Source organism: Malus domestica, chromosome 16 (genome assembly GCF_042453785.1).
Source record: "Malus domestica chromosome 16, GDT2T_hap1".
Lineage (NCBI taxonomy): Eukaryota > Viridiplantae > Streptophyta > Magnoliopsida > Rosales > Rosaceae > Malus > Malus domestica.
This window is the reverse complement of record NC_091676.1, coordinates 10,690,993-10,706,654: the sequence shown is the minus strand read 5'-3', so window position 1 is coordinate 10,706,654 and position 15,662 is coordinate 10,690,993. Positions and strand designations below refer to the sequence as shown.

Genomic DNA, 15,662 nt, shown 5'->3' with positions numbered 1-15,662 from the left:
CCCCATCACAAAGAATAAAAAATACAGGAAGCATATGTACACAACAAATCAACCCTAGGTTCACCTCATTTATCTTCATTGCTTTCTGTTCAAGTTCTAATTGTCTTCTCCATGAAAGAACACTTCCAATAAAAGTTTCAAGGTTTGCAGCACTGACATTTAAATTAAGGATACTGGTGGCAGCAATACGCAGTGTCTTCCCAAATTTTGACGGCGAGTGCACATTACTATCAGAAGTTTCAAACCTTGAAAAAGTCAACAAAATTAATTCCCGAGATAACAAAAATTTAATTGAACTCAAAATCAAATAGAAAGAGCTCATATAATACTTGAATATTCCATTGAAAGGCTCCAAAAGTGGCTCCCACGCTTCTAATTGAGTATTGAAGGTTGATGCAGCTATAGAGGAACTCAGTACTGCATTCATAGCCTCCAGTCTATCATGCGTTGCAAGCTTGATATTGGTGATTGTCGTGTTGAATAGTGGTCTCATCTGAAAAATCAAAGTTATCCAATATAACCAAGATAATTAACAGTATGAAAATGAAAACCATCTTTACATCAGTTTCCAGACTTACAAATGTGTTTATAAGACATACCATTCCACATAAGCTGTCTAGAACAGTTAAAGAGAAGCGTCTCAGTTTCACCTCTGCAGTTATATTATCCCTAGTCTTTAGCTTCATGGAATCACCAATACTATAAGCCAATCGGCTTGACGGTTTTTTCAGATCAGCCCGTGCAAGAAAAGTGGAGGCCTGCAGAAACAGAAGAGCGCTTCAAATTATGTAAAAACATGTTCAGTTATGGCACAATAAACACATCATCGTAAAATAAAAACTTCATATTGAAGCAAAAGTTACTGCTCTCTTATAATTTTACCAAACTTCAGGCATGGCAGCTGCATTCTTACATGACAGATTTAGAATAACAAATAACTAAATATTCATCTAACAAGATTTGGCTTCTTTCTGTTTTTTTTTTTTTTTAATAGAAAGAAATAACAGGACATTCGATCACAAGGCAGGGCAGTGGAATTGGGGCCAGAATCAATATTTAGCTTCTTGAAGAACTTTGGTGACCAAGATATCTAGGATACTTCTTTTAGCGTCATTCAACCTGATTAGGTGCTGGTTTTGAGCTGACTGTAACTTAATTTCTTGTATAGGCTGTGGCCACCAGTTATGTTTAGGTTAGATCTTGAGTTTATGTCTCAAATCCCTTCCCAGGCCCCCCAGTCCCTCACAAAATTAAATAAACTGAATAAAGAAAGATAGAAACCCAACCTGATTTTCAACTCTCCAAATGCTCCAGCATTGAGATCCCTTTGAAGTTGAAGATCTTGAAATTGGCGCCTCAAGAATATTAGCTTGGTTAACAAGATCCATCCTAGGGCAACAAATTGTATCAACACATGGGGCTTCATCCGTCCTGGAGACTATGCATCCAAGAGATGCATAACCAGGTGGAGCAAGTGGGTACCAAAAGAATACTTCATCAAAACCTTTCCCTTCAACATGGGCAACTTTAACAAATTGTACGGGTTTCACAGATACTTCAGGATAATCAGCCTGAAAAATAATGCCCACAGCTGGTGGTTCTAAGCTGAAAAAAAAAAAGAACACAAGCTGGTTAACAAAACTTACAATAAAAGGTCGTACCCAGTGCACAAGGCTCCCGCTTTACGCAGGGTCTGGGAGAGGTGAATGTCGGCTAACCTTACCCCCATTTATGGAGAGGCTGCTCCCAAGTCTCGAACCCGAGACCTACCGCTCATGGGCGAAGGCACTTGCCATCGCACCAAGTGCGACCTCTGGTTAACAAAACTTACAATAACAACAAAAATTCAACTGACTGACTAAAATTTCTAAACCTGATAAAGAACACACAAAGATATAAAATTTCTAACCCTTCGGTTATGCAGTCACCCAATATGGCATAGCCACGATGTGCGATGGGCCTCCATACTGATACTGGTCGGCGGAGGTCACTACCCTTGTCCCACCAGATTCTCTCAAAGTTGGGGGTCGACGTAAAACAATTATTTACCTTTGAAATTGATCTGACCATATCCCATCCAGAAGAATTTCCAGTCTGGTTTCTGGTTTGCTGACTTGCATAGATATTATCAACAGCCAAATTTGAGGCAGGATCTTTACGAGAAGATTGATGCCGATTCCAATTCCAAAGAAGAAGATGATTGAGGTTACAACAATTGTCTTCAGAAGGGCATTCAGTACTAGAATGGGCATGAAATGATCCAAGAACATTCTCCACACGCCAGATGCTAAATCCAGATGCAAATTGAGGATTTGATGGAGAAGAAAACAAGCATTCTGAATATGTTGTTGATGTAACAAGATCAGAACGTATGCAATAAACAATATGATTAGGTGGCTGCTCTTTCCCTATATTTGCTATACAACCCAATGCAGTGTATCCGGTTGGTGCTACAGGCATCCAAAGAGAACAATCACTACCAACATCAGAATCAACCCCACCAAATCCTTGAATAGCAGAGAACAAGCCTATGAGATTAAAACCAATTGGTTTACGCACACGCCCATATGCATTACTCACTGCCATTACTGCCTGTGAAGGAGGAACTGGCCTGAAGACATCACAAGAAACCAAAAATAATTAAATATAGCATCTAAACACATTATCACACAAAACAGAACTACTTGAATGAACAAGGAAAGCATCTTCTCCAAACAGATCAACAATAAAGAAAATAAACAGAATACAATGAGTTGTACCCAAACCATCCGTATATTATTAATTACGTCATCTACTTTATGTTCCTTTTACTTCCAGACAGCTAAAAAAAAATAATACAAATCATGCTTACATGAGCATGAGCACATGTAAATTGCTTTCATGCAATAAAATTCATGCAAGCACTCAATTTTTGTTTTTTAAAACTCATCCAGAGTACTAATTTCTCAGGATAAAGAAGCATTAGCACATGCCTAGGAAGTTTCTACCTAATGGCAACCTAGAACGACAGATTTTTTTCTTCTCTCTTCTCAAGATTTGAGCGTATAAGCTCAAAAATACATGTGATGGAAAAGAAGTAAACCTTTACAACCATAACGCACACAAACAAGATCACCAGATTAACTCATAGTTATGATATTTAAGTTGCCTTCCTTTTTAATTTATTACTACTTGGGAACTCATATGCATGAATTATATTTATAAAATACAATAATATGGAGCATGGGGCCAAATTTTTTATGACTATTCTTGTAAAGTAGGACCTATTAGTTTCATCCCTGTTGCTGTGGACTGCTTGTCTAGAGATTGTAATTTCCATTTCATTAAGAAAATATTTGTGTCCTCTAAAAAATATTCCATTTAATTCTACCTTGATGTCACACAATCTCCCAGTATAACATAACCTGAAGGTGCTCGAGGCCTCCAAAAGGTAAGGTTGTAACAGGATCCATTTTCTGCATAAATACACAAAAATGTTAAGTCTTTGATGATTGACATGAAAACCAATCTGATGAAAAGAAATGGTGCAATTACAATATCAAACTTCACCACAGAAGTTATGAGAAAATACCCTTTGGGGACACCCAAATTCGATCAAAATTGGTACATCCAGCCAATGGCATAGAATTTCCGAATTGCAATGCTGATGTTGCCTGGCTTTGCAAATTAAGTATAAGAGACACAACACTCAGTGAAAGATGGAAGCAAACATCGGTTGATAACAAAGAGATATTTGCTTTGTCCTTCACAGAAGTGTAACCCCCTGATATATCCACTGGATCAAGAACAAGAAGACCAGAACCAGCCTCAACTGTAAGATCTTTCACCAGCGCTTGAACCCAGGTATCATTTTCTTTGGATGCATACCTGTATTAACAGGTTATTTAGCTCAATCAGTGCAAATTCTGTGTACATAATACTTCCTTAAAATACTTTTAGAAGTATGTAAGTGTTAAAATTTCAAGCATGCAAGCTTTCAAAGTAACTTCTATTGCACCCTAACTTTTCCCTCGAAAAAGAAAGGTATGTGAAAAATAAATATGAAAACTCTTACATGAAGCTAAAATCCAACTTCGCACGGAGAAGCTTTTCACCATATGAATCATCCAGAGAAAACTTTGAAGAATCATAGAAGGTAAACTCAGGAGAAACTACCTGAGAGCCAAAATAAGTAATCCAAAAATGAACAGAACATCAAAACCAACTGCACAAAAGTTTATCAGCATAATATAAGCAAAAGAAAAATATATATGCTAGAGATATTGATCCCATTAAAGCTATAGCTGACAGGTTATCACAGTGAATCACTGGAGGTGAAGGTTTGCAAGTTCAACATATTGGATCTTCAATTATCCAAACACCATCTAATAATCTTATTCTGCATAATGTTTTATATGTTCCCAAAATAACTATGAATCTGTTGTCAGTCAAAAAGTTATGCAGAGATAATGCTTGCTGGTTTGTGTATGATGATTTGGTTTTCTTTATACAGGACAAGGCAACAAGAATGATTTTGTACCAGGGAAAGAGTGATGATGGTGAGTTGTTCGAGATACCAGTTAGTGTATTTTCTCATTCATTTGCTGCAAAGTTGGGAAAGTGTGGTGCATTCCTAGGGAAGAAAGTGAAGGTATCAGTATGGCATAAGAGATTGGGGCACCCTTCAGAAGAAGTCCTAAGTTCAATGTTGCAGAGTGCACAATTACCAGTTAGTAGTGATTCATCTCTTTCCATATGTTCTGCTTGTATTCAAGGCAAGATGAGTAAATTGCCTTTTCATGTCAAACAAGAGAGATCAAAATTTGTATTTGAGAAAATCCATTCGGATGTCTGGGTTCCTTCACCTCAGAAATCTGTAGAGGGTTATAGATATTACATCAGTTTTATAGATGATTTCTCTAGGTTTGTATGGATTTACCCTATGATGAATAAATCAGATACTTTTTCTGTATTTGTCAAGTTTCACAGTTTTGTGCTTAATCAGTTCAATGTTAATATGAAATGTTTTCAATCTGATGGTGGAGGGGAATACATGAGTAATAGGTTTCAAAAATTTTTGGCTGATAAGGGAATCATTCATCAAGTGTCTTGTCCTCATACATCTCAGCAAAATGGAATTGCTGAGAGGAAACATAGGCACTTGGTTGAAACAGCCTGGACTTTGATGACTGAAGCACAGATTCCTACATCTCTCTGGTATCATTCATGTTCCTATGCAGCTTTCTTGATTAACAGAATGCCCTCAAGAACTTTGGAGATGAAATCTCCTTATCAGATTATGTTTGGTCAAAATCCAGAAGTGCATAATCTTAAGATTTTTGGAACTGCTGTCTATCCATTACTTAGGCCCTTTAATGCAAACAAACTGCAACCTAGAGCTGTTTAATGTGTGTTTATGGGATTTGCTATGGGATATAAGGGTGTTATAAGTTATGAGATTAAATCCAGGAAGTTTATTGTGTCTAGACATGTGATACATGATGAGGATGTATATCCATTTCAAATCCTATGTCAGTCTGGTTCCAGAAGCATTTCAAAGTCTAAACCAGAAACACAGTCTCCTGTTATAATTCACTTGCTCTGATACCATGATAACAAAACCAGAGAATCGAAATGAAAAACTAAGACTACAGAAATGTAAAAGAGAAGAGAAAGAGAGATGAAAACTTAGAGAGAGAGACAAGAATCTGATCTTGTATTTCACACACAAATGAATTACAATTTGTCCTTTTTATATCTCAAGTTAGTCGGCTACAGTGCTAACTAACTCTCAACATCTAACAACCAACAGATTCTAACAACCCTAACAGACTCTTCTGATGTGGCAGTGCTGACATGTTATTCTAACAGTAACTTGTGGAAGCACTGCATAGCATACAATCAGATTACCACAAAATAATCTACCAATGATTTCAATCCGCTTTCAATGTAAAGCGATTTGCCATGAATTACTTTGCAAAACAGTTATATTAATAATGAATTACTTACCTGAGCTTCAATACTGAAACTCCGGATCATATTTGGATCACTTTCAGAATCCAAAGAAATATTTGAAGTGTCTGACGATTTATGCAAGTCTTTTAGACTCTTCTTGTCATCATCGGATGAGTAACTGTCCAGCAAAGTGATATCCACACCATCCTCTAAAGATACTGAGTAGCTGCTCTCGTTACTCAAATGTGTATACTTCGTCAAAATAGAACCATTCTGAGGTATTAACAGGAAAGTGTCAATCAATAGTTGGAGCACTTACCAATTACTGAGGGATGAGAAAAACAAATTAAAAATAAAATAAGTAAAAAACAATTTTAAAAAAACAACACATATGGTCACATATAAAAATTTGATTCACTTTTTTCTATCATTTCCCAACTACACTGAAATGCTCTTTGTACCTCTATAGCTGTTTTTCTGGTTTCTGAATCCTATACCTATGTTTTGTGATGTTTATTGGAAAACATTTTTTCCACACCCATTGCACACCTTCTAAATAGCACTGAAGTCTTAGGCATGTTCTGATGCTGCATTAAACACAATTGGAAGAAAAACCACAACTACTGTCGCAGATGAAAGGATGGATCTGTACCTCAATTTTGACATTCATAAATCGCAACCTCTTTCCATGTCCAATTATAATAATGGGCCGAGGCCTAGTTGAATGGAGTTCTTCTGCGTCCATTTCCGCACTCAAATAGATGGTCTTTCCACACCCATCATATGTATATTCATCAATGTGCAAAAAATCTGCCACTAACTGTCTACTTGGAGACAAGTGCACCACATCTTGTGTCTGCTTGTAAATAGGTCCAGAGAATACTATGCTACAGTTTTTACCAACGGGATCATTCGTAGGATCCATCACTTCCTCTCTACCAGTTATTGTTTGTAATGCCATAAAAAACTCACCCGCAGCCAAAAGGAAATCAGCTACAACAAGAACACGAGGTTGCTGAACCCTAATCACTAATGATTGGGAAAATTTGCTCCATCTATAGTCCATCAAGAACATTGTTGATATTGGTAAATCCACATGAGAAAATCCAGCATCAGAGTCTGTTCTTCTAAAGCTCCCCTTATTCAAAGAAAAGGGCAAACTTCCAGAAGAAACTTGTTTGGAATCATCAGTGGATGATCCAAGCATTAGGCGCATTTCGGGCTTTGTATCGGGCCGAATGTCAACAACAGAAAATTTTGGAATGGTTATGTAGAGATCTGTCTCTGACAATGAAGTCATCCGATACGATACCCAAAGACCTTCAATCTGTTAAACAGAAACAAATTACACAAGATTCTGTTTTAATTTTTACTATGAAACAAGTACATAAGATGATAACCACACGATCAGAACAGTCATACAATGTCAAAACACAACAAACAACTCTGTGTTCAAAATCTCAACACCATAATGAAAGTTGAAATCTCAGAGAGCAAAAACAGGACTTACACACTATTCAAAACGAACCCTACTTAACTGTGATTGATGCAAATACTCACAGCAATTTGAGCGAAAGGAGACTCTGCATGAGTGCCGTTATACAATTCCAACAGGGCATGATCAATTACAACTGCCACTATGGTAACACTTTTTGATAGCAGGAGTTGACTGTTCATGTTGACCTTATCAAACAGCAGTCTTATTGCATTTTTGGAACCAGATTTACCACCATGGAAACTCGGGGGAAGCTTTGGCTCTTCGCATAAGTTCATGTATGCACAGTCCAGAATGACTTTGTATTCTTTGTCAGACACGACACTGTGCAATAATCCAACCTGGTAGAAGACGATCAAGGGGTAGGAATCAGCAGAGAATCATGACCCACTGCATGATAACAGAATAAAAATCCAGTAAACTAAAAGCCTGAAGGGCATCGATTCAAGACAGATTTGAAATTCAGGAAAGTAAAACCCATTCAACTATGGAACCATATAAAAAGGGGAAAAAAATACTTGAACAAATCAAAATAAAATAAAGCTGAACAAGCAAACACCCAAACTATCCATGCCCACCCCAACATAACCGAACGATGTATAGGCCACATGCAGAAGCAAAGGCAAAAAAATAGTTAAGAGGGTCAGCAAGATTTGAATCCATAACACACAAGATCACAACCAGAGGAAACAAAATTACTAATGTCGATTTCAGAGCAGACAAAACTACTATGTCGATTTCTTGTCCACAAATGTTTCACTTTTAGGAGAGTATAAATAAAATTAACTATTTGTATACATACATACATACATACATACATATATATGTAATTAGTCCCTTCTATTGAGGGATACCTTGTGGGTCCCGTTCAAAGATCATCCTTGCAAAAGGTTAGACAAATCCGAAACCTCTAAGACATCTTGTTGTAGCCAAGAAGATAGAACACGTTATTTCGAGGAAACATTAAATGACAACCATTTAATTAAGTGGTTAAATGGTTTCCGGATTTGAGTGATTTTGCAATGATGATATTTGAGAGAAGACCTAAAATTAGATGGTTTGGATCATTGAAATAAAAGGTGAGGCATCCCTCAATTGAAGCTCCCTCTATCGAAACATAAATGCAGGGATATATCATATAAAGTTAAAAATATGTGACCACAACAATGGAGCAAATGGAGGATGAATAAGTTAGATCACCATATATTAAGTACCAAAAAGGTAAAGGATTGGTCCAAAATGCTTAGGAATTCCCACGTATGTTTACCATTTGAAACAATATTATGACCCCATGCACTTAATATCATCTTGTACATGTATCTAACAATCAATACAGGATGAACTCCACCATTAGATCATCCACTACGTGTATCAACTATCAACTATCAACTATGCAAATATCAACAACCATAAGTTAAACAGCACCCCCAACGTAATGCCTACTAAAGATGTGTTATCTCCCACACCATTATAAAGATAAATTCAATAAAATTTTACATCTCACACACATTAGTTACCTTCACTTCAAGAGAAAATGTAGGAACTTTTTTTAAGACATCCCTCAAACTTCTCCTCACATAAACATTAAGTCCTTTGCCTTCTCGTATCATTGATTTGCCCAAGCAACCGTCAATTCCTACAGACATGTTGAACCCCAGAATCTGAAATTTTATGTCAGTAAAAATTAGTTCAGTAATTTCTGTCATCAAGTCCAAGAAAAAGAAGTAAAAATCGCCTACCTCAGCATGAAGGACATCAATATGGACTGCTGAAGGATCTTTCTCATGAGAACCATACCAACTAAATTCATTTGTGACTTTTAGCAGTCCCAGATCAAGTTGAATGAAACTGCAATTAGATAAAATATAGAGACAAATGTCAATCTTAAATACTGATATAACAAATGTATTTAACTTTGAAAATACAAGATCCAGACATAAAGTGACAAAATCATGAGCAACAACACTAGTATCACCAAAAACTCATCAGTCTTCAGTAACACCAACACCATGCCCCTCCAACTATTCATCTGCCAAACTGTTTGAAACTTAAACCAAATAGCCCATTTCAAAATTTTTATATAAACTTTCGTTTTATAAAATTCTATCGTTTCTTTTCAAAAAAAAAAAAAAAAAAAAAATTTATATAAACTCTCTACTGGAAATTCCCATGCAGTTCTCAATTTCTTCATCGAAAAGCAACCCAACCATCTTATTAACCCAAATATGTGCATTGTATAGCAAAAAACAGAATCCAAATTCACGAACTCTTTGCTTGTTGAATTCCTTGGAACAATGATTATTGGAGTATCAAGTGACAGGTCCAGCTTCAATGCTGTAGCTCCATCAATCTCATATTTCTGAATTAGCCACTCAAAGCCTCCAACTTTGTCAACAAGTTTGATTGCCTCTTCGGTAAGTGGGGTGGCCAGTTCCATAAAGTACACTGTTATCTGCATTAGCATGTCCAAAAAAATATGTGATACTTCAAAGATGGATTATCATTAATTACAAAATAAAGAACAAATATACATAAAACCCGAAAATAGAAACTTCAAGCATTGAGGTTACACAAATTAACACATCCCTGTGAATGTTGTAACCAAATCATTGTCTTGAGAGCAATGCCAAACATACCTCCTGAACAAACCTATAGAGGAAAATGATCCGGACAGCAGAAAGTCGGCCACACAAACTGTACTCATAGCCTTTATAGTCATCATCTTCAGCACTATAAGAGTTGAATTTGAACTGCAAAACAAATAAAAAGAAAAAATTCTCATAACAAACGAACTACCACAGTAAAAACAAATCATGTCTGCAATGCAATAGCTGATAATTGATGCTATCTGTACCTTGATAAGGGATTCAACACCTGGATTACATATATCACAAAGCCAGGCCCAACAGTGATCTGTTCCAAGAGACATATCACGGAGTCTAAAATTTCCTAGGGTGCCTTCAATGGCAAGAGAACTTGGGTGGACCTTACCAAACAAACAACTCAAGTCCATAATACAGTTATTTGATACCTAAAATATCACATCTGAAACTACACACTAGTAAATTTCAACCAACACATCGAAATAATCGTTAATCACAATATTCCCATCACCTTGAGATCCAGCAGGAAACTTTCTTGCACAAACATCGCAAACGAAGAGCCATCCTCTTTGTTAAGAAACAGAGTCACATTGTCAACATTCATGTTTAAATAAAATACCACACGACCTTTACCATAACCCAGCAACCCTTTTACACACCCATTTTCAGTCTTTTCTTTGGTCATCAAAGGTTTATCATGTGGAGCCTTAGTCAAATCTGCACTACCTTCTACATCATACACAGAGCTTAAATCCAGGCCGAAATCAATCAAAGCAACAAGAGTGTGTCTGTTGCAAAAGAACTCCAATTTTGACATTCGGAGATTCATCTGAAAAAAATAAAATAAAATTAATTAATTAATTAAAAATTAGTACAAAGCATCAGCATTGAAGATTCAGATTTTTCTATTTGTAAGAACACAGGTTTCATTAAGTTGGTTTGGGTGCAAATAAAACCAATATAACCAAGATCCAGGACTATAACTGATGTTGACTGCTCATGTCAGTAGTACCTGGGTATCAATACCATCATAATCAGGCGAGCTAGAACTCCGAGTCAAAAAGGTAACAGATACAAAATTTGAATAATCACCACCCTCCGCCTCATAAAATGTCTCACCAGAAATGACCTTTTCCTTAACCAAACTTTTTTCATAAATTATGGCCTGTGGAGATGCAAATCCAGTATCATCATTGATGTCCTCAGTGGTTGCACATGCATCCATATCCATTATTTGTGAACCTAAGCCTGTATCTGAGATAGACGTAAAATCTGGCAAAGCATCTGTAAAAGTATCATCATCCCCATCAAGCAAAGCAGACATTTCTCTCGTGTGTGGATCAACTATGCCAGGAGAAGAAACTCGATTGTCATTGTTTAGCACAGAGCAAGCTAAATACTGGGGGGCCGTTGACAGATGAACTTGAAGCTCATCTTTGACTTTTAAAGAGTGCAGTTTCATCTTAAGTGTCAGGTCACCTTCCCAGCGAATCATGTGTAACTGTAAAACAAAATGGCATAGGATTTAATACCAAAACACTTGCGCATGACAACGAGCTAAGAACACTTCAACATGATAACAAGAAGATAGTGGGGATAACAAACAAACTAGAGGATAATGTAGAAGAACACTTGTTACAGTATGTTCCAATATACCACAACCCCAAGAAATCTAATACAGAAATATCAACTATATCAAATCTGATACACCGACAACAATGAAATATGGAATATGTTTCAAACATGGAAACATCTTCCCCGCCAATAGCCCAATTATTCTGATGCTACTCTCCCCATCAATTCAACTAATATAGGGTAAATACACAAGTCGTCAAACACACAAATACAACAACAAAGATGAACAGGGTCAACAATCGCATTTGACTTTTTACTTTACAAATCTCATATAATTCCACATTCACCCTTAATAAAATCACAAATGAAGTAAACTAGCGACAAACCTTTCCACCATTGGCAAGAACCTCAAGAATAAGAGCCTCACCATGTTCTTCATCAACTTTATCAGCAGTCTGCACAATATCGTAGGAAAAGAACACTGTCAGATTTGGTTAATCATTAGCCTTGTAAGTCTTTTCCATTTTATTCTTCATATAAGTGCAGGTCTCAGACAACAAATTCGGGTTCATGCCAGGGCGCTCAACCATGGAGGCAATCTATCTCTTACGAAGATCGATGGAAAGATATAGAGATATGAAAAAGGATTTGCACATGGACTTTATAGATTTGGAAAAAGTGTATAACAGGGTCTCAAGAGACATTCTTTGGAGGATTTTAGAGAAGAAAGGAGTACGAGTAGCACATATCCAAGCTATAAAGGAAATGTATGATGGAGCAAGGATTGCCGTAAGAACTCATGAAGGACAAACCAAAAGCTTCCCCATAACGGTAGGGTTATATCAAGACTCATCTTTAAGTCCTTACCTTTTTGTATTGGTAATGGATGAGTTAACGGGACATATTCAAGATAATATTCCTTGGTGTATGCTTTTCGCAGACAATATAGTGTTGTTCGATGCGCAGACGATATAGTGTTGTTCGATGAAACTCATGAGAAGTAAATGCGAAGCTTAACCTTTGGAGAGAAGTGTTGGAATCTAAAGATCTTCGCCTAAGTCAGTCAAAGACAAAGTATATGGAGTGCAAGTTCAGTGTGAATACAGGCTCAAATGAGTTAGGGGTGAGGAATGGAGATCAAGAAATACCAAAGTTCGCTACCTAGGATCTATCTTGCAAAAGAACGGGGAGTTGGATGAAGACCTCAACCATAGAATACAAGTTGGATGGATGAAGTGGAAGAGTGCATTGGGTGTGTTGTGTGACCGTCATATGCCACTAAAGCTCAAGGGAAAATTTTATAGGAAGGCAATACGACCAGCAATGCTTTATGGCACGGAACGTTGGATGGTGAAGCATCAATATGTACATAAAATGAGTGTAGCGGAGATGAGAATGCTTCGTTGGATGTGTAGGCACACGAGAAAGGATAAGATTAGGAATGAGGATATCCTAGGTAAAGTAGGAGTAGCTGAAATTGATGGAAAGATGAGAGAGAATCGGTTACGGCGGTTTGGACATGTGAAACGAAGGCCTACTAACGCTCTAGTTAGAAGATGCAATTACGAGACAGAGGTTCAGGGCCAAAAGGGTAGAGGAAGACCTAGGAAGACTTTTGAAGAGATTCTAAGAAAAGACTTGGGAGTACTTGGATCTAACGGAAGACATGACACAGAACCAAGCGCAATGGCGTTCTAGGATTCCTAGAGCCGACACCACTTAGTGGGAAAAGGCTTTGTTGTTGTTGTTGTGGTTCTTCATATAAGCAGTAAGCCCTATAGGTGGCTAATCATTTCCCAAAATAACCAAAAATGTGTTGGGTTTTTTCCAGCCCATGATAAGTTGTCCTACATCTATAAGGAATTATAGTCTTAGAGTATTAAATTGTTTTCCCAATTGGAATTGTTTTCCCAATTGGAGTTGTTTACCCAATTGGAGTTAGTTTCTCAATTGGAGTAGGATTCATAACTAGATTCCAATTAGGATTAATAATCCTTATTGAAGAAGACCTTTATTATGTCTATATAAAGGGGCTATTGTACTAGTTTTGAGGAGGGGAGCAAAACAATAAATTGTATACCACTCAAGGGATTAAAGGGAGAGAATATTTGTAAAGTGTGTGCGAGAGAAAAGAAAAGAGATGGTGTATTTCCTATTCTTGTTCTTTCAGGTTTTTCGTCAAGTCCTAGTTCTAGAGATTTGGCAAGATTATTGGTTGTACTCATTATTGATATAGTGAAAGATTGTTGTTGTTGTCCCATGGATGTAGGCACATATTGCCGAACCACGTAAATTCTTGATGTTATTAATCTTGGTTATTTGTTTTTCGATTTCCGGAGTTTGTTCTTGTTTTTCCCATTCTTAAACGCGATATTCTCAACAAAATGATGGGAAGCAAGACACTGTAGATAATTTGACACGATGAATCTACCAAAAGAAAAACCAACCTTTCCATATATGAATATCTTTGTCTCAACCAGTGCCCCATTAATAACAAGGTTAGCTGTTTTTGAATTTGGAGTCTGGGGTTCACGATAGTCAGTAACGGGATTGCTTGTTTCTTCCAATACATTAACTGATGGAGGAGCCTAAAGGCAAAATAAATACAAACTTTTAGATATCACCAAGGAGATAAGTAAATAGGAGTTTTAAGCTATGAGAGAGATCTTATATCATACAGAAGCTTGATATGTAGCTTGTATAAGCCCTTTCAACCAAATGGCATTCTCGTCCTCAGCCCGAAACTCTATAATCAATGTAGTAGGAGACTCCAAAGCCTGGAAAGAAATATAAATCCATAACATGTATGATATTTGAATAAGGAAAGATATGCCGAGCTCCAAGCAAAGCTTGAACAAAATAAACATAAACATAACTATATATTCTTCCACAATCCCATAATTCAGACGTCAAGACGAAAGCACAGACATAAATATTCAAATTCAACTGTTTGTGCTTCAGATAGTAAACTATCACTTCCACCAACTTTGACATACCTTTTGATTGTCCATTCCCTTGTAACTTACAGCAAGACAAAACAGTGAACCACCAATGTTTTCTGGGGGAACCTCGTATACTTGTCTACCAGCCATGCTGTAGCATCCAAATTTAGAAATTTTCAGTTAGTAGCATAAAACATTTGACTGCAGGAGATAAAAGCAAAAGAAATGCACAACCAAAAAATTTCATATTGCTCAAAAAAGAAACCAAACTGTAGGGCAGAGGGTAGGAAAAGCTATATGTGCAGTAAATGCGCTTGGATGGGGTTAGCAGCGTACAAATGAGGTGATGGAGCCTTATACAGTATGTAAGATAATTGGGAAGAAGTCTAGGTGGACCACTTCCCATGTTATGGTACTGACGTGGGTGAAGGGTGCAGATTTAGGTTTGGCACAATCAATGGAGCAGTACGCCTTGAAGGACCTCCTCCAGAGCTTTATCCTGTCGCCAATTATATGATTTGGTACTCAGTCAAATGGAGGATTTAGTGGCCTCCGACCATTAATATTTTGGCCCATGGCTGGGAACTATAGCCAGTTTATACATTTTTGGATTACTTATACTCTGTAAGCATAAGAAGGACGGATGCTGATAAGTTGTAGTAGCTCCCTGGCCAAGGGAATATTATTAATGTTACCTTATTACAAGGTTTTAAGGGGTGGGATGCCTATTTCCTTCCCCTGGTCCAGCATTTGGAAGGTTGATTGGGTTGTATGCAGAAGGATTGCAAAAAATTCGTGATGTTCTGTTATCCACAACAGCAAAGCAGAAAATGCAGGAATCTGGTCCAATTATTGACTAGTCTCATTTTCCCTTTTTTATTACCATCTATCAAGGAGGCAGTAACTTTCTGGTATTTCTAATGTATACTACCTCTGTACTAAAATTCACCTAGAGAGAGAGAGTGAAGCAACCTTGAGTATCGCAGGTAACTCTGCGACTTTTCAGACTCCAGCACATAAAGATTTATTCCCAACAACACGAGATAACATGGTTGCCAGGTAGCCACAGAATTGCCAATCCCCTGAATTGGAAAAATAACATCAGACACTGAA

General features: G+C 37.1%; 1 protein-coding gene across 4 annotated transcripts in view; it reads right to left on the bottom strand.

Moving 5' to 3' along the window:
* LOC103405321 (uncharacterized) overlaps nt 1-15,662 on the bottom strand; it is a 45,552-nt gene that overhangs the window by 14,603 nt on the left and 15,287 nt on the right. For 3 of the 4 annotated variants that reach the window (XM_029095841.2, XM_029095843.2, XM_070815542.1), the window contains exons 21-43: nt 15,522-15,631; nt 14,604-14,700; nt 14,286-14,384; nt 14,055-14,195; nt 11,994-12,062; nt 11,045-11,533; nt 10,544-10,861; nt 10,284-10,415; nt 10,066-10,179; nt 9,697-9,881; nt 9,169-9,277; nt 8,947-9,090; nt 7,495-7,770; nt 6,587-7,261; nt 5,989-6,207; nt 4,055-4,155; nt 3,572-3,867; nt 3,371-3,455; nt 1,910-2,611; nt 1,287-1,605; nt 579-758; nt 330-493; nt 65-245 (exon numbers count right to left, since the gene is read on the bottom strand). In XM_029095841.2, the coding sequence (XP_028951674.1) occupies nt 65-245; nt 330-493; nt 579-758; nt 1,287-1,605; nt 1,910-2,611; nt 3,371-3,455; nt 3,572-3,867; nt 4,055-4,155; nt 5,989-6,207; nt 6,587-7,261; nt 7,495-7,770; nt 8,947-9,090; nt 9,169-9,277; nt 9,697-9,881; nt 10,066-10,179; nt 10,284-10,415; nt 10,544-10,861; nt 11,045-11,533; nt 11,994-12,062; nt 14,055-14,195; nt 14,286-14,384; nt 14,604-14,700; nt 15,522-15,631 (5,205 nt within the window). The remainder of the gene's footprint in view (nt 1-64; nt 246-329; nt 494-578; nt 759-1,286; nt 1,606-1,909; nt 2,612-3,370; nt 3,456-3,571; nt 3,868-4,054; nt 4,156-5,988; nt 6,208-6,586; nt 7,262-7,494; nt 7,771-8,946; nt 9,091-9,168; nt 9,278-9,696; nt 9,882-10,065; nt 10,180-10,283; nt 10,416-10,543; nt 10,862-11,044; nt 11,534-11,993; nt 12,063-14,054; nt 14,196-14,285; nt 14,385-14,603; nt 14,701-15,521; nt 15,632-15,662) is intronic. The other variant, XM_029095842.2, reaches the window with a different exon arrangement.